Genomic DNA, 25753 nt, shown 5'->3' on the forward strand with positions numbered 1-25753 from the left:
CAACAAGACCACTTTGACTCGTGGAGCGGTTTGAGCCATAAAAACTGCTCGGAGTGTGAACGCTCGCAAACCGTTCCTCAAGACCCGTTCCTCTGGAGCGGTCTGGAGCGGTCTAAGACCACTTTCAAAGTGAGTGAGAATGGGGTCTAACAAGCATTTATTGCTTTCTTAGCAATCAGGTAAAATAACCACCACTATCAGCATCTTGAACATATATTAGTCTAATATATTACCTTCACCATTTCTTTATTTAGTAAGCAGGTAAAGCTTGCTGGCAAATATTTTACACTATAGGCCTAGTGACAATGTTACGTAATTTTATTATCAGAACACACAGTATGAGATACAAAACTACAAAATGAACACCTCTTGTTGCTGAATATGAGGTGGCCTATAAATTTATTGATCAGTATTGAGTTGATATAGATCTATCAATTGAACTCAAAGTAGATCTAGACCTCTAGATTATTTTGTTTTCTCTCATTTATTTCATACACATGCAATACCTTTTCCTAATGCACTGTGAGCTCCCAGCCTACATGTCGACCAATATAGAGTAGACTATAATGTGCGAAAAATAAAGTTTGGCCTTTCCTTTTACTTTGTAGTTTGTAAGGACAAAGACTAAACTTCTTTCTTTTTTGTTTAAAAGTTAGTTAAGTTAGTGACATGGCATGCAGAGTGAATCAATTAAATGTAGACCTAGCTAGCCTAGGCCTACCTAAAAGTAACAAGCTGGACTTAAATGCGCAATACTTCTACATCTACTTACAAAGTTCTTGGCCAGTGCAGCTAGTGCAGTGCAGTATGGTATAGCCAGTGTATGTTCACTCAAATTCAAAAGATCATTTCAGAATTCAGGTTACACAAGTCCTCTAGATCACGGGTTTGCAATCTTTGCATCAATCATATCACCTGACAAAAAAACAATGGTAAGTCTCATAGTCTTATTGTCAGACGTCAACTTTTTCACAAAGTAAAATCACTTTTGTTCGTTTTGAAACGCCTGTGCAACTTATCTAAAGCCCTAAAGTCCAGGGGCGGATCCAGTGTTTTCTAGCAGGGGAGGGGGGGGGGGCGGCCGGGTAAAGACCAAAAAGTCTATGACAATTAAATAAAACAGTTTTATGGATCACTAAAAGTCTAAACACAGCTGTACGTGCTCTAAAAAATGGGGGGGGGGGGGGGGGGATCTGATAAACATTAACTAGACTATTATCTAGCCTATTAGGCCTAGATATATATATATATATATATATATATATATATATATATATATATATATATATATATATATATATATATATATATATATATATATATCAAGGCCTAAGGTTAGATATAGGAAATGTTAATCAGAACATTTTTCTTCATTTTTTAGAGCACAGCTGTGTATAGACTTTTCTATTTTTTCTTGAAAGATAATCATGATTATAAAAAAAATATTTAGACTGTCTATTTCTTTTTGGGGGGGGGGGGGGGCATCTCCAACAATGTATTGTTTTTAACTTGTAACTGAAGCCGCTAGCATTTGCCAACTAATGAAGTTGCACCGTGCATGTGCTAATTAGTTAAAGGTATTGACCAGTTCTGGTCGGTCATGCGATTTATGGTTTAGACATCTTTTGTTCTTGTTTTTGTGATTTTAAGAATCACATAAAAATGATATGACTTTAACAAAGACTATTTAAGCTTGCGCGTGCGAAATACCAAGGTCTGCTGATCTCCGCCCCTATGTTGTTGTGTACACAAATAAAATGCAGCCGCTGGGAGCGCGAGCAGCAACTTTCTATAGCGCTATAGCCAGCATCATATCGATTCCGTGACGTGAAAGGAAAGTTCATGTGCAAATTAGGTCAAGTGTCAGGCCTCTTATTTTGACGAGGATTTACATTCGAACGCAGCTCAGGTTCTAGTGACTAGTCACGCATTGATTGTTGTTCTTTACTGTAGATTTGAAGCATCCTTTGGATTTGGAGTTTGAAGACCGAATCTCGTACACGTAGCCGTAGGTATAGACCTAGGCCTACTCGTAGTCGTAGTCGTACTTTCGCACGTCTCTTGACTTGTGTCTTGGCTATTGAGACTTAATTGTCTCGTGTCTCCTGTAGCTGTAGCGAACTGAAAGTAAGTGAATGTGACTGTGCACTATGTGAGCCTTGTGAGCTGGTACTGAGTGGTAGTTAGACTCTACATTATGTTGGCTGCTTATCAATTATTTTAAGAGTGATATGGAGGAATGTCCACTGCATGACCATGATGTTGTGATGAGTAAGACGAGGGGGGATTCCAATCAACTATCTGGATGAGCAACCTGTCCAGACACGGCATTTTGGCAGACAAAAAGACAAAAAGAACAAACAAATGTTGATAAAAATATTAATAATATTATGATGGGGTGTGCAAAGTAATTCAATTGGCACACATTAAAAAATAATTAGGAATGTGATATGTGATCCATGAATGATTTCTCATATAATATTAACACAAATGTATAGATCTAGGCCCTACCGTTATAATAATGTCCAAACGAACAGCACAATTTTAGACTACAAAATAAAGTCTAGTGCAACTAGAAAATTTCCAGACCCTTTGTTGGTAAGTTCATATATTTTACGAATGGACGCAAAACGCTGCAAAAACCGCTGATTCTGTTGTTGATATTTTCAGAATTCTCACCCAATTTCAAAGAAAATTGAGTCGCTGGGTAAGGCCATGTAAAATTGATTTCATGTTGATCGTCCCCGCCCGCTTCCTTTTTGGGGGCCGCCTCCTATTTTTTGTTATTTGTTATTTTTTTTTTTTTTTGAAAGAAAAAAAACATGAAAAACACTGCTAAAATGGCTCTATTTCTGATTTAAAAAAAAAAAAATTGTCGGCGGCCATCTTGAAAAAAAATAGCCTCGACTGTCAGGGAAAATGTACCGAGCGGCCATTTTGAGCGGCCATTTTGAAATATCAAATATCATATAACATGGTACACCCTCCTCCTCTTTTTCAAAAAATCCGGACGATCAACATGTAATCAATTTTACATGGCCTAATCTTAATTTGTTAGGTCCCTCTTTCCATTGTTGTAGACTATCAGATTTTCTAAACCTTATCACTTTTTTTAGGTATGAAACTATCAGCGAATCAAGGTCATGTGCAAACTTTGGTCACACAATCATACTTGTTACTAGTTTTAATTGCTTAAACTTCAGTTAGAAGTCTACCATGACGTTTTTTTAAAACCCATTAAAAAAAATGTTAACAACTTTAGAGAGATGAAACACAATGAGTAGAGAAACCAAATACCATAATGATCTTCAAATATGAACATGTTCTTTTTGTGCAGGTGTAGCAGTTCTCGATGGCTTTTAACAACAGAGGGAGACATAACGCCCCGGAGAGAGATTCCTGGTGGACAATGGGGCTTAAGGCTGCAGCCGGACTAGGTGTTCTCTCAGCCAGTGCCATCATTGCTGCAGAGGCTTACAAAGCATCGCTGCAGAGGGAAAAAGATAATGCCCGAGCGCTCCAGCGTCATGGTCAGCAAGAGAGGATGGCAGCATCTTCCTCCGCTCAGGGAGAGAGCTCCAATGACGAGGGGGAAGGAGAGGAGAAGGAACCCTGCGTGTCTGGTTGCCGACCCTGTGATTGGTCGGATTACGAGGAGGTGGATTCCGACGATTACGAAGAAGCTGCTGCTCAGGAACATGCAAATGTTCGACGAGCAGCACCCGTCACCTCGGATACTCCAAATACGAATGGAGTGCCTCTCAAGACAAGGTTGGAGAACTACTACACCAGCTATGTCCTTCCAAATGAAGAGAGGCAGCAAGCGGAAAGAGAGGAACTGAAACCATTTAAAACATTCTTCATGAAGTTTGTGAGACAACACGGAAAGAACCTCCCCATTCAGAATGCCTTCTTCGCTGGGGACCGGTCCCAGGTGACCATCGTCAAAGCCTACGATGCGTCCACCAAGTTACTCGTCCTCCCCATTGAGATGAACCCCCACACATGGGAGTATGAGGATGCTCGACACTCTGTTATGAAGGCACCCGGGTACTTCCTGGTGAGGCGAATAAATCTAGACTTCATCCCAAAAGGCCAGGATCCTTGGGACCAGTTCTTGGTAGGAAACTACCTCTGCCCGGCATACGTCCTTCGACATCTGCAGAGACTTCTAGGTAGCAGTATCAACGAATTCTGCAAGCAGTCTCCTGGAGAAGAACCAAGTGTGACCGTCGAGGCCAAAATCGATGCCAAAATCGGTCCCATGCTGGTGACCCTGACATCTTCGCCGTTCTCTCCCCGTACTTCCTGCACGATGGAGGACGATGAATATGATGAGGTGGAAAGTATGGAGCTTAATCTTCGTCCGGATACTAATCTGTGGATGTGGTGCTTCAACGAGTTTGTGCTTGAGATGTTGCATGAGCTTGACGGCTCAGACGGAGGATGCAGGATGAAGTGCCTAGCCATCTTGGAGGTCCTGAGAGTGAACAACTCCAAGCTGCAGGTGCTCTCCAACGCCCACCTTTTAGCCATCATGTACATCACCTGTGTCGAGGAGACGGAGTGGGACGAACAGATGCTGGCGGAACGCTTCTTTGACATCCTGGTGACCCTGACACGATGTCTGTCCGACCATGATCTCCCGCATCCCAGGGATCAGAGCGTGAACTGCTTCCTTGATCTTCCATCTTGGGCACTCCAGAGAATGCGGAAGTGGCTCAAGAGCATAATCAAGAACCCCAGGAAGATAAGTGGTATGCTAAAACATAAGTACTGACAGCTGTCAAATTGTCAAACTGCAATCTACATGTAATTTCCAAAGACATTTTGGTGGAGGAATGTCGTTATTTTATTCAAAACATTGGTTAACTGGATGCAATTGATCTTACAATTTCACTTCATGAGAGCATAATCAAGAACCCTAGAAAGAAAGATAAGTGGTATGCTAAAACATACGTACTGACAGCTGTCAAATTGTTCTGAAACTGCGCTCTCGTATCTGAATACTGTTTGGTGGAGGAATGTCCTTATTTTATTCAAAACATTGGTTAACTGGATGCAATTGATCTTAAAATTGCACTACATGATCCCAACCTGCTTGAAAACTGTCTATATATTATTAGATCTAATATCCCTTCTCCTTGATGCACATGGGGTAATGTTGGAGCCATTGTTTTGGAAATATTGTCTTTACAATGATATCATTTGCTATGTTCATGGGTGTGTGAGGCAACAAGCAACATTTTTACAAACAGACCTTACAATGGTGTCAAAATTTTACATTTTCAAACAAGTTTTGGATATAGAGGTGTTGTGGTCGAGTGGATACGTCGCCGGACTGTCGATCACAAGGCCCGCGGTTCGAGTTCCACCGCCGCACTAATGTCCTTTGGCAAGACATTGATCTACATTTGCCACACTCCACCCAGGTGAATAAAATGGGTACCTGGTAGGAATTTATTCCTTGAAACGCAGCGCGCGTAACAGCTGCACTGCTAAAGCCAGGGTAATTATGCTGCATTATTGTAGAGCGCTTAGAGACTACTGATAAAGTAAGTGTTAGGCACTATATAAGCAAATATAATTATTAATCTCTGTGTTGTAACAATCAGGATAGTGAGGATATGATAAACATGATCTGAGGGCGATTTGACCACCAACAAAAATTAAAAGAGCCCCTAAATGTAGAAAAGGAAATGGCATCACCGTTACATTCACTGTACATGTATATATTTTTAGTACAAGTAGCTGTCAAAAATGTCACCTCATGTACAAGTCACCATAGTGTGGTAGGGACATAGTTTATTCATTACCCGTTCATTTTGATGCTAACATGAACGTGTGTTTCTATGCATGCCGTGTATTCGGTGCTGAGCTTTACAGCTTGTGTGCATGTCCATGAATTATGCTTCTTGTATTTGCTGCAAAGTTGCTGGTATACGAAAAAGTATCATTGGTTCTAGTTAATTGAATTTTGTACTGATCTGCATGTAGTATGTACATGTACAATGTATGTACCTGCTTAACCGGAGCGTGTTTTGCATATTTTCTTCAGTTATTGTATTAAGCAGATGAGCGGTAATAACAACTTCTTGGGGCTATATTAATCTGAATTACGGTAGAAAGTGTTCTTTCACATGCACACATTTTTTTGCAAACTATTTCATATCAAAATCTGACCAAAATCTCTTGCATTTTGAGGGTATTCCATAAATTTATTTGGTTTCATTTTACGTGTTTTCATGAATAAGGAATAGTACAATGCGTGTGGAATGTCATAGGAGGATTGTCAATGTATTCAAGTGATGTGCATATATTTGCACAGGTTATGTGATTTTGATTATTAATTAGTGCAGATTTTTCATGTGTTATGCTTGGGAAATTCAAAGAAAAGTGTCGTTCAAAATTTGATTGAAATTTGCATGAAAGTATGTATTACACCTCTTGAATAGAAGTATCTTTCTTTTACAGTGATTGTGATAATAGCTTCATGTAATTACTGTTCAATCTTCAAATCACCTACACATACAGTACATGTATATACAAAGTAGAAAGTATCACTATTAAATTGCAGCATAGCAAAGCTTCCCTGAGAATTTCTACGTAGTAAGGTACTACCTGTTAACAAGATTTGGGATGAGAGTATTTTTAGGGCAAGGCCACTTTTCTGTAGATATTACAGCACAAATAGGAAGAATTGGAAAGGGCACAACAAATTTACTCACTCTGTACCAAAAGCTATTACTGTCACGCAAACCATTTGCATAAATATACAATTTTCAAAATACACTGCATGTACATGTATGTAATTTGTTAAAGGTAAAGACCAGTTATGGTCATGGGATTGCATTGTGAAAGAAACGTTGTGGAATCGATCAGAAAAGGTTGATCATCTAGCATCTGCAAGGTTCTGGAATCATCAAAATGATAAGAAATTTGGCCCATTCTTCGTAAAGTTACAAGCACTATACACAGAAAGATGTATATGGGACTACCCTATATCTCTCACAGAACATGAGAGAAACAAATTTACCAAATATATGAATTAGTAGGCGGTTTCCCGGCAAATTTGTTATCATCATCATATATTAGTCAAAACATATTCTTTCACATGATTGGTAATGAGAGCTTCCATTTCATTTTTTGAGAGGGGGGCGTTTCCAATACTGGTCTTTACCTTTAAAGCAGTCACCTGTAGTAGAATTCATGAAAATAGTTTAGTGAGAGGTCTTCTTTCATTCAGTGTATTTTTTTTTTTTTTACTCATAATAATATTCGTTGGTGCTTGTGCAAATATCTCTTTGTGTGTTATATATTATTCTTAACTGCCATTTTGCAGTTTCAAACCAGTAACTCATCTTAAATGTACATGTACATGTAGTTTATTTGTTAGGAAATCACAACTCATGTACCATTTAGTAGGCCTACTGCTTAAATCAAATGCAAAATCATCCCTGTTTTACAATGACATGCATATTGATAACAAGCAATCCTTATTTGTTTTTTTATTTTGGTGATGTTGTGTAAATGATATAATACAAGGAAGTTCATTAATGTACATTTAAACCAACATATTGTACTCCTACATACTTTATACATAATAATAGGGTTATTTATATAGCGCTGGTATCCGTCAGGCTCTGACGCTCATGGCGCATTACACATATTACCCTGGTTGTAGCTGAGCTGCCAAAGTAACTAGCGCTCAAGCATATCAGGTACCCATTTACTCCTGTAGGTAAGCATTATATGCATGGCTTATTTTTACGATGCCAAATTTTGCTGGAGTACTACAAACGAAACAGAGTTGCCTTCTTTTTCAAAGTATAATGCATCTCTGTTGGGATTATTTATTCAGTTCATGCGAAAAGGTATGCAGTGCATTGTACACATGGCCTGGCCTGGGATTTGTATCATTGTTGTTGCTTATAAATTGTGTAATCTTGGTTTGTAGATTTAGGTGGTAATTTCTATTTGGTCTTCCATTTCATTGTGCAATGCAGTTAAGTATTACGTATGATTATATAGTATATATAGTATATATGTATATAAAGCTCTGCCTACCCACCCCCCCCCCCCCCTATAATATTTATAAAAAGTACATATAGAGGTAATGTAAATCACAGTGTTGTTTAAAGGTCTCAGGAGTAGAGTTGCCCCATACAACATGATTTCTATTGTTTTGTGCTAGTCTACAAGCACAGACTATAATTTGATACTTCAACCATAATTCTTAAAGCCTTGAGCAGAGCCTAGTTCAATCGGTCTCTGGCTGTGTCCAGAAAAGCTAAAGTACAGAGCCTATGCAGTATGCAGTCAGCCTAGTCTCACAGTGAAGACACTGTTGCACACTATGACAGAAAATGGTTTGTGCTTGCAATCTACCACCATGACGTATTATGCCACTGTTGGTGTTGTTGCTGTTGCTTTGACTGACATAGCAGCTCTGATTGTAAATGACACGCATCCAGATCCCAAGCCACAACAACAGTGCATGCTGGTACACTGCCCTGCAGAAATCATGTTACATACCACCTTGGATAAATTCAAGTAAAAGATTATCCCCTCCTTTTTCATATTATTGTAACATACACTGTACCTGCAATTTTTAGACTGTGATTATGTATTCATGTTTATGATGGAGGCGCGATAGCTCATTGGTAGAGCATATTGGTCTCGTAACCAGGAGGTCCTGCATTAGGAACTAAGTCAATGCCCCCATGCCCTTTGGTAAGGCATCAACTGTCATTACCAAGTCCCTTTGAGAGGACTTAAAGCCATCATTCCCCTGGTTATTAGTTACTTACTTGCAAGCATAAAAATGCTTTCTTAGCAGTCAGGTAAAACAACAAACATCAAAAATGTTTGAATACCTTTTGAAATACAGTGCTAGTCATATATAGAAAATGAAAAAAAAAATCACTTTCAAATTGCCTATTATTTTAAGGCGGAGCTGTAAATATATTGAATTGGATAATTTGTTAACTATTCCGGCTTCATTTGGTACGACCTTTGTCTGGCAACTCTTCACAGTTGACTTCAGGAGTTTATTAAAGCGATGATGTAATAAACAAAAAGAATAAACATTTGTGCCAACTCCAGCTTTTTCCTGGTATTGTTACATAACTATCTTAAATGTGATATTACGTAACCATCTTAATTACATCACTGTCGATTCAAATCTCATTGGAAGGCAGAAGACTGAAATGTTTTATTTACAAACACAATCAATCAATCAGGAGTACTTTATTTCTGTTTTGTATTGGAATAGATATTTATGTAGTTTGAAAATTAATTTTGAGTGTTGATTTCTCTTTTATGATTCATCAATGGCAAGTTGGACACATTTGCAAAAATTAGGATAAAATATCCTGCGGTAACTCATTTCTCCATGACCGAGTTGCCAATTTGACTCTCATAGAACATAAAATCATTATCATTAAACAATTAGTATTCCTTTTTTCCAGGATTTTTCATGGAATTTAAGTTTTTGGCATCTTTAAAATCAAATCGGCGTCATCATAATGTTGAGGGCTGGATATGATTTTAAAGGAGCTAATATTTCAGATTTAAATTTAGATTTGTGCATTATTTTTTACTGGATTACTGTCAACATTAATACTTTTGCAAATGACATATATTTTATATTGATTCTTGTGTGACATATTTTCTTATACTTGTACATATCTAAGTATCGCTTATAAAATTGTAAACAGTATTTTCATTTGCTTATATTTTGTTTGATGATATTAAGAAATAGTATATTCAATATTTGTTCTTCAAATTTTCTAAATTATAGCAATATCTATCATATTTTTTGATTCATTATATTATTGCTTTGGTAATTCAACGTGAAAATGATTTCCCTGTATGCTACCCTTTTTTCAGTTTGGAGTATGTAAACAATTTACAATGTGCACATATTGTGTTGTCATTTTCAATGACTTCCTTCTCTCTCTCTCTCTCTCTCTCTCTCTCTCTCTCTCTCTCATTCTCACTATCTAATTCATTCTCGATATCCCCTTCTCACTCTCTTTTGCCATTCTTTCTTTCTCTTTCCATATAATCGGGAGCGCCAGGAGGGTCAAATCTAACTGACATGAGCGCTATACAAGAACCCATTATAATTATGATATATTTGTTGCGTCTTTCAAGCAATACTATTTCATGTACACACATCAGATCTCCGATATATTTTTCCTGATACTTTACTTTCATTATTTTGATAGCATTTTATGCTGGTAATAAATACTTGGGTAAAGGAAATGCTCTTCCTGGTGTACTTTATGTTTGATTATCTCGTAGTGTAACTGTTACTGTATCTTTATAACTCTGTTGGGGGGGGGGGGGGGGAGCTACAACAAACATGTATTTAGCATAAAAATCTCTCATAAAGGGAAAGATTAGCACATTTTCCGGATGTCACTTTGGCATTTTATCGGGTGGGGGGACTTCTTGGAGAGTTAAATCGAAAGTGTTGTGCACTCGAGATATCTTGGGGGATTTTTCTTAAAATTATGGATAAAGTAAGAAAATAAATATATATTTAACTTGGTGACTGTCAGAGGTGCTCAGGAAGTGGAGGGCCCGCCCCACCCCCCCCCCCCCCACTCTTCTTCGGAGTATTAGGAAAAGAATCCAAGATCGGAGGGATACCATGCGTGTTACCAAAATGTCCAGTAAAGTGGTACTTTTCACGCACCAAAGTCCGGCTCGTAGTACACAAAAGCCCGTTTTACACACCGGACTTTAATAGGGGTGTTTTCAAAAGGAGGGAACATGCATATGCGTACCCTAAATAACACTAAGTTGGGGGGGGGGGGCTGGGACGGACGGGCACAGTGCATATTCACCTTCAATCCCTTTTTATATTTATATAGCCTTATAGGACGGGGTGGCGTGTCCGGACAGAAATAATGCTGTCCGTTTGCTGTTAGATTACATGAAAAATGAGCTTCAAAATGGACTAACCACCTTGAACTTTTGTCATAGATAATATTGCCCAACATAGATGTGTAAAGGTTTCTGAAATATTACATGGAAACCAAGTTCAATTTACCGTTTGAAATCGTTTGTCCGGGTTCGAATTATCTGGGTACGGCTGGATACCTACATGTAGGTACCCAGACGTTGCGTTGTCCGGACAGTTGATTTAAATCGGTGATTAATTTGAAGAAGTTTACATGCAATATTTTAGAAATCTTTTAAGACTTATGTTAGACATCATTATAAAAGGCAAATTTGTATGATGGTTAGTGCTAACTGATGCACATTTTTCTATAAATCCTTAAGCAAAACGGCTTTATTTTTATTAAGCGTCCGGAAACACAACCCCCATCATATTAAACTTTTTTTTTTAATCCTTTACAAAAGCAATGCTGGTTAGTGCCCCATTTTTCCCTTCTTAAAATAATGCCATACAGCTAGTAAACATTTCATGTGATTGAAGATTTTATCGGCACAATTAACATTCTGCCCGAAATTGATTGCTCAGTTTTATTTCGTCGACGTGTTTGTTTGGACTATTCCCAATTCGGACCTTGCCTAAACCCATATCCCATTAAAAACAAAGCTACACGCCATGTAAAGGCCGGGCCACACCATAGGCACCAATACTACTTGTAAAGTGGGGCGCGTGGCGCTTGGCAGAAAAGGTCATTAGAAATAACGCGCCCTTGTCGCGTAAAGCGCATCGTTGTAGAAATGCTCCCATGAACGTACCTAGCAAGAAACGGGCACATGAAAATTAACGAAATGTCGAGCTGATTGTGGCAACCGGTACCCGGAATAGTCAGAAGCTATCAAATTAGGAGAACGGAGTCAGTCATGACCAGTGAGGTGAGGGTGTGTTCTGATATTTACAAATTGAAATGAGGGGGGGGGGGGGCTGCATTATATTATAGGCCTATTCCGTTGATTTATATAGAATCTAGGAGTTAAACGTTTTATGATTGTGGGTGGGGTGTCACTTAAAAAAAATAAACAATTCGCTTTTACATTCGGATTGATGAGTAAAGAGTTTAGGGCATACTAGACTGACTAATAAAGATGAGAAGATATAAACTTCATGATCAAGAATAGTTCACGTTGTCACAATCGTTTCAGGAAAAAAGGTGGGCCCTAGAACAACTTATTCGAACAACAGTGTTTCGGGTCTAACCAAGTTGTGTGTCCGGACAGGTTGTTACCGGAAAGTTTATTTCAAACAGTAATTTAAAGAAGTTTACAAGCAATGAAGCATAATGTCTTATAAGACTTATTTCTTGGACAACATTACGATGGTCAGTGATATTGGGTGATACGTATTTTTCCTAAAAATCCATCGGCAAACGAGATAGCTTTAGACTTCGTGAACTGTCCAGACACACGACCCCGCCCTACTTTTCGAAATTCTTTTTTTTTTTTCCTCTCATCTTTTGTTCAGTGCCCCGTAAAATTTAGCTTTCCGGCCAAAACACGACCCGCCCTATTTCTCGAAATTCTTTTTCTTCCTCCCATCTTTTGTTCAGTGAGCCTTGGACTATGCCCCCTCAAAATGTTACTGTCCGGCCAGAAACACGACCCCGCCCTATTTTTCGAAATCCTTTTTCTTCCTCCCATCTTTTGTTCAGTGAGCCTTGGACTATGCCCCCTCAAAATGTTACTGTCCGGCCAGAAACACGACCCCGCCCTATTTTTCGAAATTCTTTTTCTTCCTCCCATCTTTTGTTCAGTGGTCCTTAGTTATATGCCCCGTAAAATTAGGTCCAAATGGCAAACACACGTGTATGGTAATTGGTAGTGGGCATTTGCTCCTCTCGACCTAAATCATTAAACCATGAGAGATAAAGAAAATGTTGCCGTTGTAATAAAAGACAAAATTGTAATAAAACAATTTATATTTCAGTTTATTGGACATTGTTACCATTTTATCACCAGGAACTTTGCAGCGACTTAGTGTGGTCTGCACTGTCTAACGTGAAACTGAGACAGGACGCTTTGGAAAATCTTGTTAAAGTAAGGACACATACATTTGTTATTTTCATTCATCAATGTTAGAATAATGTTATTTTATAAACCCAACATTCACTAAAAAATTGTACTGCTGAGGCTTTGATGACTAGTTTTAGCTAAACGGATCTTGCATGAAATGCAACGATATATTATATATATTAAGTAGCCTACCCTCTTACCATGCTTACTGTTTTGAATTTGGGTGACTATTCTTTTACGGATTCCTTAAAGGCAGACGCGTAGCCAGAGTTTGATTGTTGTGTGGGGGGGGGGGGGGGGGCACATACATGTAATCGATCGAGGTGAAAAAAGGGGTCTAAAAAATGCAACCTATTCTGGAAATGTAGGGGGGCACGTGCCCCCCCCCCCCCCCCCCCCGTGGCTACGCGCCTGCTTAAAGGGATAGTTGAGTTCTGTTGCAGAGGGCGCTACACAAAATAATTGTTTGGGAGATAATGAAAATCTGAGTGTCAAATTTGAAAGAACATACAATTTAAATAACAAAATCATCTTTCTTTGATAAAAATCGGTTCAGAGACGGCTGTAATATCCATAAATATAATGATTTCTAATACTTGTGTACCACCACAAATATTAGATAATTTGAAGAAAAAAAAACCGTTGAAAAAACGAAATAGTGCCTTTTACGTCGTAATTAAGCCAATGCCGATGTTGGCTTTTTTTTCGTGTCGTTATAATACGCACAACCAGCCGGCCCATGTATTGTTATTTTTAATTCAATAATTAATTAACGGTCACCGTTTTTTTTTTTTAGTGGAGCTGAATTGGTATGATCGTTTTGGCTAAATTTCACACATTTTGGGGTAAAAAATTATCTTCATAGCAATTTTAGGTTCTAAAAGGGCACTAGAAATGTCATAGATAATAATAAGAGCAATAACCATGCACTTTGAAGACATTTGCGGTCTGAAAACAGAACTCAACTATCCCTTTAAAGCTGTTTTGATGCTTTTAGTATTTCGGTAATCAAGCGTACAGATAAATACCTCCGATGCAATACGAGTTACCTGCGTCATTGTCCAGATGCATCTCGGCATCAAATTGGACAAAATATTGGAGGGGCTTAAAGTGATCGATGTTTGTCAACCAAATACAATCAAATTCTGATTTGAATACAATATTCATAATAACGTTTCGGTAAAAATTGTAACCCTACCCATCCCCCCCCCCCCCCCCACCCCGGGCTACTGAGGAGCCAATTGTCATTATCTTCTTTTTTATAATAATTATTGTTATTAATATTTTATCGATTTACAATGTCATGATCTTTATTGACGAAGCATTTCATTCATAATCATCATGAATACAGGCTTTGCAGGAGAAAGTACAGATTTTAACTGATGTAGTACTGGCGACGGGTGGTGAACATAAGAAACGCACACCTTCGGAAGACACGTCGAAATCTGTCGAAAGTTGCCGAGAGAATCCGAACTTTGTCGAGCTCTTTCGTCTCCGCGAAGAAAACTTCGAGCTGAAAAGAGAAATTCAGAGACTGGATCACGCTCTGCAGATTGCGAAAGACCTCGAATTAGATTTGGTAGGTGCATGGATGCAGAGGAGGCCTGATGAAATATGGGTGCTTACAGATATCGACAGATATAGGAAGGGAATAAACTGATTTAATATTCATAAAAAGGCATAGGCCCATTAATTATTATTATTATTATTATTTATTTGACCGATCGGAAAACATACAATGAGTATAACAATCAGATAATACATAGACATTTCATAATACATGCAAACAGCTTTAGAAAGTGGAAAGGAAAGAGAGAGAAGGATACAATCTGCTGGTCAGGGGTGACAAAAGCAATTGAAATTGCTATTAGTATTAATCGAAAATATGTCACCCCCACAGTCTGCATACTGGAAAATTAAGAGTAAAGAACAGAATAAGAATTCACAATATGAGATAATAAATAGAATATAATGATAATAATGGCCTGATGGTATACATCCAGCAAGATGATGAAAGTTTCTTGGCAATTGCATTCTCTGTAGGGAGGTGATCGATGCTTCGTGAACTCGATTAAATCAAACTTTAACCAGAATCCTGACATGGAAAAGGATCATAATCAATAAAAACATAAATTTATCAAATTATGTTAAAGTAAAGCATAATTACGTGAAGCATATCAATACAAAATTACAGGTCATGTGATATGAACCAAAAGTAATTGATCTCAATAATGGCTACTACTAGGATATAGAGGGCGTGCGCAAATCCATCATGCCTGTTGTACATTTAGTACGTGGGCAAATTTAGAAAGTTAATTAGTGGGCCTACATTACAATGTCACCCATCTCAGCCATCTGTAAGACAGATTTTCGACATAGTGAATTGGTGTTGCACCGTTTTAACCCACATTCTCTTCAAGCATCTTAACCTGTCATCATTAAACTTACATTATGTTTTGGTTTGGAAAACATTTCTTCGTTTTAGACATATTAATTTAGTATTCATGCAATGTAGATTTGATGTCTTAAATTCTTAAATTAATTTAATTAAATCTATGTATATTTTATACACGTTCATCATGATTTATATAATTTGATTTTTTTTTCAATCGGCTATACCAATATAATGAATATAATGTTTAATTTCTCAATTCAGCCACTGGCTGCAACAAAAAAGAGAATAAAAACCCTCAATTCAATTCCATTCATCCCTGATTCTTAATACCACAGTGTAATCTTCCATTTTATAGATTAAAATCTTCTTTTTTTGACAGGATCCTTCGTTACCCTTTGTGCGGAATACAAAAAACACCGGTAAATTTTCATTCCAACTCAGGTGAAAAACCGAAAACTTCTTGTGACTCCTGCACGAAATATGTCCAGTTTGAAAGTGAGGTATCACAGACCAGCAGAATGGACAATGAAAACCCATACACTAATGGCTGCGGAATCTCATTCCATGAAGAAAGGCATGGGTATAGTGGAAGTGCGCCCTCGGACTCGCATCCCAAAACAGCATCCCATGTGAGTTGCCATGGAGCAAGACACGCTTACGCGCAGCTCCCCGACCGATCCTGCACCTTGCCACGTCACGAGCGTGAAAACTTTTCGGCCATTCAGGAAGAAGAAGCGCCCGTTGCGTGTAAAGAAGCCCCGCCCACCGAGAAAACGGGACGAAGTGATAGGGTGAAATATGTGCACAGACACGCCCAGGTATGCTTCATGATAACCCAGAGTATTTACCGAAGCGAACCCGTGAGGACATCCGGCACCAGCTTCTTGAAGATGCCTTCCTTGTGCTGCAGAAATCGGGTGGACGTTACATCAAAGGGTAGCATTGAAAGTTCCTTCCTAATGAATGAACTGCAACCTATCTGCACGAGTTTGGCCAGGAGGGATTATACTCATCAAATCAGCTCTCAATGCCGCCCCCCCCCCCCCCCCCCCACTCCGAGAACGGACGGACCCATGCGTGTTGCCAAAATGTCCTTTTCGTAACGAAAGAAAAAGGTCGACCCGTATTGACTTTACACACCGGACTTTTGCTGAAAGGGGGGGGGGGGGGGTGTGCTGAAAAAGGCTCGTATACAAAAGAAAAGGTCGAGCCGTATTGACTTTACACACCGGACTTTTGCTGAAAAGAGGGGGGGGGGGGTCGGTTGGAACACGCATATGCGTACCTATAACACTGAGTGGGGGGGGGGGGGGGGGGCGGGCTCTCAATTAACCTAAGGAAAGCGAACCGTGGGGGACAAAACGGGTACCACTGAGGCATTGTTTGCTATATAGAGGGCGCAAGTAGCTACAATTAGAGCAGTCACGCTTTAAAACAGATGAGGAATGCGAATGTATGCAAGAGTAAGCCTACTCTTAAACCGAAAAAAATCATTCTTATTCGTCCGGGGATATTAATCTGCTGGGACTACGTCTGGCTTCACCGAATTCCTCTCCTATGAAGAGTCTTAAAGGACAAAATAGTTTTTTTTTTTTTAAACTCCTCCAAGTAGACGGGTTTTCTGTCCAGCCTACCACGAACAAAATGTTAAGTTGCCGGCAGTTCTGAGTATCTTTCACACTTTCACATTGAGTCCCCTCCCCTTCAATTAGGCATTTGAAGGGCCGACGCGTACTTGGTGAACCCCCCCCCCCCCAAGTCTATTTACTGTTCCACATGGTTTGTGGTTCCACTCACCCCCCCCCCCCCCCCACCCACCCAAGCTACTAAGCCATCCCCTTTCGAACTCCTTGGCCCGAATTCACGAAGGAGGTTTGTCGACAAACCGAAGTTTATGTACGTCATAATTATGACGCGTTTTGACCCGTTTTTTTTACAAACCTGGTTTGTAAAAACGCGTCGAAACGCGTCATAATGACGCACGAAAACCAAGGTTTGTCGACAAACCTCCTTTGTGAATTCGGGCCCTTACCTTTGTGTCGGATAAAGGGATGGGGAGATCGTTTGCTTTATTTTGTGGATCCGCCCCTCTTGATAATTTTAGTCAAAGGAATAACAGTATGGTTTCGATACACAATATCATCGACTATACGGGGGTGGATAACACGCTGATTATTATATTTTCCATGGACACACGTCGTCATCATGCATGGTTCGTTTCGGAGTCTACATCACAAGTATTATACATTGTATTCTGAACTTGTGACTCACGGGTGAATGATTCCCAGCTGGAGCGAATCTCGAAATGAAATATTCACAGGACAAAATTTGCTACTTTACACAATTAAATCTAACTTGTTATTAAAGAGTAGCGTTCATTTTGTCTAGCCCTGCAGCTCCGCAAACAGGCCCCGAACGTGCAACTTGAAAAAAATCAGACACCGGTTGTGATTGGTTGACGTAAACATTTATGCCTTATTACAAATTCTGTTTCATGCAAGAGATACGACACTTACCGTCAGTGCAAATGATGCAACTGTTGTGGAAGAAAAATTAACTGTTGCGTTAAACAGAGTCATGGCATGGATTAAGGAAAATCGTCTTGTTCTTAACACTGAAAAAACTTGTGTTAATAGGCTCTCCTGCTAATCTCAAGAAAATTGAATCTTTTACCATTTCATTAAACGGCAATTTGATCAAAAGAGTTCAATTCACCAAATGCTTAGGACTTTTGATAGATGAAGAATTGAAATGGTCTAAACAAATCGAAAACGTAAGTAAACTTACCCAGAAAACATTAGCATGATAAAGAGAGCAAAAAGTTTTTTGCCTCAAAAATCCTTAAAGTTACTTTATAACAGTCTAGTGTTGCCACGATTAGATTACTGCTCTGTTGTATGGTCGAACCGATTTCATTCTCATACAACTAAGCTGCAAAAAATTCAAAAGAGGGCCGCAAGAATAATATTGAACAAGACATATGACACACCGTCGGCTGATTTGTTCACAAGTCTTAAATGGATGACACTAGACAAGCGGTTTGAGTTAAGTCGCGTTATGATGATATATAAATGCGTTCATAACTTAGCACCTTCTTACCTTCAGGTAGGCTTAATCAATCCTAATGATGTACATGAGCATCATACAAGGCAAATAGACAGTGGATGTTTACGTGTGCCTAGATTTCACACTGATTGTTATAAGTGTAGCCCAATTGTTTCTTCCATATTTGAATGGAATAAGCTAGATAATTCATTGAGAACGGCTTCCTCTGTCAATTCATTTAAGAGATTGTTTAAACAAAGTTGTAATTTGTGAATGGCTCAGCCGTACATACACTACGTGCATGTTCTGTAATATTTACATGACTTATTCACATAATTGCGACTTAATTAATATTTTCCTATTGACATTACTGTTTACTAGGTTAATGATTATATTTATTTTGCAAACGAGTATTATTTTTGTAACTGTTCTGTATAAATGTTATAAACGATGTAAATATGTTCATTCAGGGCCCATGGAAGACCACTACTTGTTGGTGAATGGGCTACCCTGTCAAAATATTAGAAATAAATAAATAAATAAATAAAAAAAAAAGTGTCACATGCATATTCACCTTTTTACATAATAGCAGTGAAGGGATGTTCCTTTGTCTACCTGAGGAACTGTATATTTTGTCCGCTTTCTTTGTCTGTCATATTCATAGTGAGTCACTATGTAGTGACTATACCTTTGGGAGTTTAAAGTGTCATTGCTTTCCAGTTTCTGAATTAAATTTCTGTATTGGTCATTCCTGTTCCAAGCCTTTGATTTGTTGCGGTGATCTACTTGGCATGTTTGAGTGCCTAAATACAAGCTCTCTGAAAATAAGAAATCTGCATTTTTTCACCTGGCTTTATTCCTTCCTTTGACAAAGCTAGAATGGTTTCCCCTCTCTTGTAATGCCTTTTTGAACATTCCTTTCCCTCTCAATGCAATAACATTCACCTGCCTAAGTTATTCAACCCACCCCCCCCCCCCCCTCCTCCTCGCGGGATCGTGGCGTCTCGCCAATATTACGTAATTATTAAAAGGATCCGCATAATATGTACATTTTCCTGCTATACGGTGTAACGCAGGAATATACAAATCGACTCTCAACCAGAATCAGGCGCGGATCCACGGGGGGGGGGGGGGGGGGGGGGGGGCCGACGGGCCCGGGCCCCCCCCCCTGGCTTTAAAAAAAAAAAAAAAAGTTTTTCGGGGTCAAATACAAAAAAATTATGATGCATACTCCCCCCCCCCCCCCCCCCCCCCACTGAGCGAGATATTGGTAGGCTCGATTTTCACATTTTCGGGGTCATATACCCCCAAAAATGATGCTCACTATCCCCCCCCCCCCCCCCCCCCCCCCCCCCCCCCCCCCCACTGAGCGAGATATTGGTCGGCGCGATTTTCACATTTTAGGCCCCCCCCCCCCTATCGGCAAATCCTGGATCCGCCCCTGATCTGAATCTCCATTACCAACCCATCTCCTCTCTTTCTTTCTTTCTCTCTTTCTCCCTCCTATCTCTCTCTCTTTCTATCTCATTATTTGTTCCTCTCTTCTTTCTCTGTAATGCTAAGGCCTAACAAAAAAATATATAAAAATACGTTGTCTTGCCCTTTAGGTGCAAAAGCATGGGTCGGTCGGTTGGAAATCTTCTTTTCTTTTTTGTTACTTCTTTTTTTTAAAACTTCCTCTTTGGGCTGATATTTCTCAGTTTTTTAATATACTTTATACATTTTTTTTCCTCTAAGAATCGGTAAAAAAAAATAGCTTTTTTTAACAAGCCGGCCGTGGATTTCAAGATTTGTGAGTCGGTTGCAAAAGGCAATACAATACAACATCTTATTTTTTTTTGTGTAGGCCTAATGAAAGCTCGCCCCTCTTTCACCACCAACTTACAGGCCCGAATTCACAAAGGAGGTTTGTCGACAAAGCTTGGTTTTCGTGCGTCATATGACGCGTTTTGACGCGTTTTTACAAACCAGGGAGGCGTTTCATGAAACAATTAGTCGGTGGTTTTCACCGACTAATATCATGTTCACCGACAATTTAGTCGGCGCTGACTAAATTTGACCAATCACAGGTCTGGAAAATAGTTGGTGACAAAAGAATTGTCGGTGAACATGATATTAGTCGGTGAAACCCACCGACCAATTGTTTCATGAAACGCCCCCAGGTTTGTAAAAAAAAACGCGTCAAAACGCGTCATATGACGTACACAAACCTCGGTTTGTCGACAAACCTCCTTTGTGAATTCGGGCCGTAATGTACATGTACCATCCGTCTATCATTCCGTATCTGCTTCTCTCTGTCTTTCTCTCTACACTTCTGTCCCCTAAATTCGAACTGACAAAGAAGGTTCAGCGCAACGATTGCGGTAAATTATGCAAATATTATGGAAGTTTTTATTTTGTATTATTTATGTTCATTATCTTGTTCCTGCTTGGTACAGGACCCTGATCTCAAGCAGAATTCTGCTTCCTTATTTGTTAACCATTGCATATTGTCACTATCAGATAAATTGTTTTATGAATGTTGAATAAAGATTTGAATTGAATACGAATAATATTGATCATTACCTTTGTTTGATTTCACCAACGTTATATAAACAAGCAATTAAGGCTTTATTAACATGATTGATAGGACATTATGGTAGGTTGCCGATATGAACTGTCACTTAATATCCATAGTCTGATCTTTCTAATTATGACTCCGCACTTCTAAAGTCTGGTTCCTCTGTTTGTGAAGAAAAGGAATGCATCCATATTGAAGCTGGTTGTACATTGGTGGTTGTTATCGAGGGTAGGTTTATTCCATATTCCATGATCATTCCGACAAGGCCACCATCGTCACCATCAGTCCCCATTCTTTAGTCTTTCCTCTCCTTGGTCTGTAATGAAGGAGTGAAAAGGGGTACACGAGTGAATGTTACTAATGTTTAATAGATCATGGGTCTGTATATCTTTTTAATTTTTTATTTCAACAAACCAGAAAAGAATTCAGTGAAAATTGTTGCCCTCCTCCACTTTTGATGATCCCTCCTTCAACGAAATGAAATAAGACCAAAATGATAATGTGTAGCTATAGCGGACGGTGTATGGTTCGTCACCACGCTCCCTCCGATCTTCGCTCCTTTATATTTCTTGATTTATAATTATTAGCGTCTTTTCATCTTGGATTGCATAATGAAGGTTATATACATAGAAAGTTTAATGATAATAATGATAATAATGATAATAATAAAGTAATAACATTATACTCATCAAAGTCCCTATATATTATGCGCATAACAGTGTCATGATAGTTAGTTTAGAACTATAATAAAAACACTCACCTGGGCGACGCAGTCCTTGTGGCGAGGTTCGACATCGGACTCATTCTTCCGTCCGTGATCGCTCCCGGTGCTGACGGTGGTCAGAATGCCGAGAGCCAGGATCAGGTAGATGATCACGATGTGGTACATCTGGAGGTCTACGTTTCTTTCCAGGCAAGACGAAACTCGGCTCAACGACGAGGACACGAAATCGATGCCGTGCAACAGACAGAGGTACGTCCCGCACATCGTGGTAGAGTTCGCAGGTCGATATTCACAGCAAAATGGGCGAGGTCTATGTTGACCAATTATTCAAATCCAAACTTGGATGGAGTCTGTATACGGGCACGCAAGCAAGGTGGAGTGTGCAGGAGAGAGTATAGGCCCTACAGGGAAATAGTTTGGATGTAGCTTTGGGCTATTTTGTAAGGGCGTCACGCACTTATGAGCAATTTTTATATAATTGTTTTTTCGATTTCTTCAATTGAAAGGACAAGAATGGAGGTAATCAAGCGCAAAGAAAGGACGGCCTTGGTGAGAGGGAGAGAAAGAAAGGCTGAGAGAGAGAGAGAGAGAGAGAGAGAGAGAGGGGCTGAGAGAAATGAAGTGAGAGATAGATATGGGAGAGGAGATCGGTCTACACTAAGACTAAGAATTTTGCATCTTTTGTGATATCCCCCTCCCCTGATAGTAATTACGGAGAAAAAATAAACTTGATACACAGAACTATTATTACATTCTAAAAGGTCTGTTTTTCATTTATTTCCTGGAACGAAAGACTGTAAAGTCTGATTTAATAGCAATGGCAATAGAACGTTTCTCGTCTTCTCTTTCGACTTATCCATTCCAATGCGTATAATCTGAGCTTAATTTGCTCCGGGAAAATCCTGGTCTTTAAAAAAAGAAAGCATTTCTGTTTGCACACGTGATATGTCGGATATGCTCTGGTGAGTGAGAACTACAGCTTCAAACCTTGAGCAATATCAGACGAAGAGCTGAAAATATTTATTGTTACGTAACTTTAGAGGAATACACCCCTTTTATTTTGGTGTAATGCGAGTATTGGCACAGAAGGACAGAGCGCAGCTGAGATAAACACCCTGTTTGGAAACAAAACTTTTACGCCACTTTATCTGCCATTTTCTTCGTGAACTTCTTATTCTCTATCTCGGAGAAGACTCGAATCTCAAGATGCGTCAGACCCTCATCATCCTTCTCGTCCTCGCAGTTATCGGGGCTGCCTTGGTCGATGCCGGGTCTGATTTTTAAACGTCGTCGCATGACGCAGGCTACACGTCGTCGCACAGGCGCGGATCCAGGATTTCTTAGGGGAGGGGGCCCAACTTTTTTTTTTTTTGCTCCCGAAAATTTGAAAATCGCGCCGGCCGAAAAGTCGCTCAGGGGGGGGGGGGGGGGGGGGGGGGGGGGGGGGGGGGGGGGGTTTAGTGGGCACATTTTTTTTTTTGGTCCTCAAAAAATTTCAATTTGCACCCCCCCCCCCCCCTGAGCGCCAGGGGGGGGGGGGCCAACTCCCAAAAAGGTTAAAAATCACGTGATTTTACATGATTTTTTTCTCAAGGGGGGGGGGGCCCGGGCCCCCCGGGGCCCCCCCCCCCCCCCCTGGATCCGCCACTGTCGTCGCATGACGCAGGCACACGTCGTCGCATGACGCAGGCTACACGTCGTCGCATGACGCAGGGTACTGGTGGGAAAGGAGGTGAGTAGAGAGAATGACACGTCATGTTTCTGGGGGAAAAATTTCAACATTTAATCGTGATTGTGCCAACTCGAGTCATGAATGTCCATGATTCTTGCAGTATATACAAATTTAGTATACAAATATACTAAAATTTAGCGAGTTTTGTTATTATAGCCAGAAAATGGTAAATTTTGTTAAATTTCAAATAGCGCCTACGGCCATACGATGGTAGCTGCGACCATGAAAATCTCAGAATATGCAGATGTGATATATATATTCCAACCGTAATAGCAAATTGGTCGATTTTAGTCAAATAACATTGTTTATAGCTAAATTAATATCTTGACCTTGAGAGGGAGCTATACAAAATAAAGAGTTTATTATTTAAAATTTCATCACTTTAGACTCGATTTCAACCGCCGACAACGATCACTGAATATTGTAGGATCGGATATGCTTCCAATATGTTAATTTGAACCAAATCATGACCCCATACCAAAACTTTTGTATTACCTTTAAACCCCACAGAGAATGAAATCCCTCAACACCAGAAGCGAATGGATATCTTGAGGGTCCAGGAAAAAACACAAAGAACGCGACAAGCTGGAAAGGAGAAGCTTTGAGAGTGAAAGAAGGTCGACAGACTCCAGAGGCCTAGCGTTGATCAGATGGTCAAGCTCCGGACTAGGATGGCTGGCTGACCAAGCCAACTAGGCTCCAAATTAATTTCCATAATGATGACCGAGAGATGAAGTTCAACATGAGAGGGCGTTTAAGAAGCTATCATAAACCTGTCTAAGAGTTACTTGTTCCGCGGCTCTGTAAAAAAAAAAAAAAAAAAAAAAAAAAAAAAAAAAAAAAATCAATTATGACATTGAGAAGGTACGTTAAAAAAAATAACAAACAAACATTCGATTAGGGAGGACTGAGTAAAAATTGAATTTCTGGATATCATCATACATTTTGTTCCGATTTAAAGTTTCAAGTTTATATGTGAATGTAGGCAATGATAATATTATGTACAGTGTAGAATTGGAATCCACCTGGGAAACTCGAAACCCGATGCTATTAAGAGCAGTACTAAATAGTTATTTGTAATAATACATTTTCGATGATACTTCAATAAATGTTCTCATTTGAAACACGATCTGAAGATCTGAGCGCTGTCTCCCCCCCCCCTTTTTTTTTTTTATTGTATCAAGAATTATCATTTTTCAGTGGATATGGATGGAAGGCGCAAGGGGGAACATTCATTTAGTTTGAGTAATTAGTTACCGTATGTATGTCTTTCGGCTGAAATGTTATTGTCTGTAATGTGCTTCATTGCAGATAAGGGGGGGGGGGGGGTGGGTGTGGCTCAAAATTTCACCACAAGTTTTGCACATGTTTTTTCTTGTGCATTTATCGATCAGCTCTTATACTTTAGTAGTGGTTTTATTAAAATATTTTTTGGGATAATGTATTTTTATTGAATGTAAACGTAAATCTCAAATAAAAATAAGTCAAATCTTGATCATCTTGTAATCGTGCCTTTGGTGATATGTTGATTGATGAGATAGACTAAGTAGAGCAGATAAACCAGGACAAAGAGATATGGAGGGGTAAGCAATTGCAAAATTAGTGACAGGGGAAGAGAGAGGGAGAGAGAGGAGAGAGGGGGGAGAGAGAGGGAGAGAGAGGGAGAGAGGGAGAGAGAGAGCGAGAGAGAGAGAGAGAGAGAGAGAGAGAATTATATAATATACATAAAACATGGCTTTTTTTTTTTGTAAGGGCGTCACGCACTTTAGCAGTTTTTATATAATTATTATTTTTTCGATTTCTTCAATTGAAAGGACAAGAATGGAGGTAATCGAGCGCAAAGAATTAGGCACGACCCTATAGTGAGAGATAGGGATAGAAAGAGTGTTACAGAGAGAGGGGAAAGAGAGAGAAAAGGAGAGAGAGAGAGAGAGAAGGGGCAGAGAGAAAAAAGTGAGAGACATGGGGGAGGAGATCGGTCTATACATGACAGAGAGACTCTTTATGAAACACTCCCCTGGGCTGGAAGGAAAAGCAGAGAGACTATAGGACTATAGAGGCTCTGTCAAACTGAAAAAAAAATTCAGCACATATCATAAAGATCACATAATATACGGCCAATGTACGGGCATGTCCCATATACGTTCCACACGCTACCAATACAGTTATTGTAGAAATAAATTAGGATTAAAAATATATAATTTCATTGGATGTGGAGTCTGATTCAAGCTCAAGTATAGGGCCATCAGCTTGATATCTTTTCTCAGGTATTGGCTCACTGAAATCTTAGATGTCGTCGGTAACGAACATCGGGGACAAAAC

At 39.5% G+C, this 25753-nt stretch overlaps 1 protein-coding gene and 1 long non-coding RNA gene across 2 annotated transcripts; both read left to right on the plus strand.

Moving 5' to 3' along the window:
• The first annotated feature begins 1812 nt into the window (after window positions 1–1812).
• Window positions 1813–5363, plus strand: LOC100891118 (mitochondrial dynamics protein MID49). Its single transcript, XM_003728530.3, has 2 exons — window positions 1813–2127; window positions 3338–5363. Exon 2 carries the CDS (start codon window positions 3353–3355, stop codon window positions 4778–4780), a length of 1428 nt encoding a protein of 475 aa, XP_003728578.1. The 5' UTR covers window positions 1813–2127; window positions 3338–3352; the 3' UTR covers window positions 4781–5363.
• A 1697-nt stretch (window positions 5364–7060) lies between these two features.
• LOC115923501 lies at window positions 7061–10269 on the plus strand. The gene is made up of 3 exons (XR_004063920.1): window positions 7061–8010; window positions 8114–8118; window positions 8840–10269. It is a non-coding gene; the product is annotated as an uncharacterized LOC115923501 (long non-coding RNA).
• Window positions 10270–25753: the final 15484 nt, after the last annotated feature.

The sequence above is a fragment of the Strongylocentrotus purpuratus genome, unplaced genomic scaffold, assembly GCF_000002235.5.
Source record: "Strongylocentrotus purpuratus isolate Spur 01 unplaced genomic scaffold, Spur_5.0 spur5_scaffold_14, whole genome shotgun sequence".
Classification (NCBI taxonomy): Eukaryota; Metazoa; Echinodermata; class Echinoidea; order Camarodonta; family Strongylocentrotidae; genus Strongylocentrotus; species Strongylocentrotus purpuratus.

Bases quoted from the DNA above. Each gene is read 5' to 3' on its own strand.
- LOC100891118 (XM_003728530.3), top strand. From the start codon at position 3,353: ATGGCTTTTAACAACAGAGGGAGACATAACGCCCCGGAGAGAGATTCC.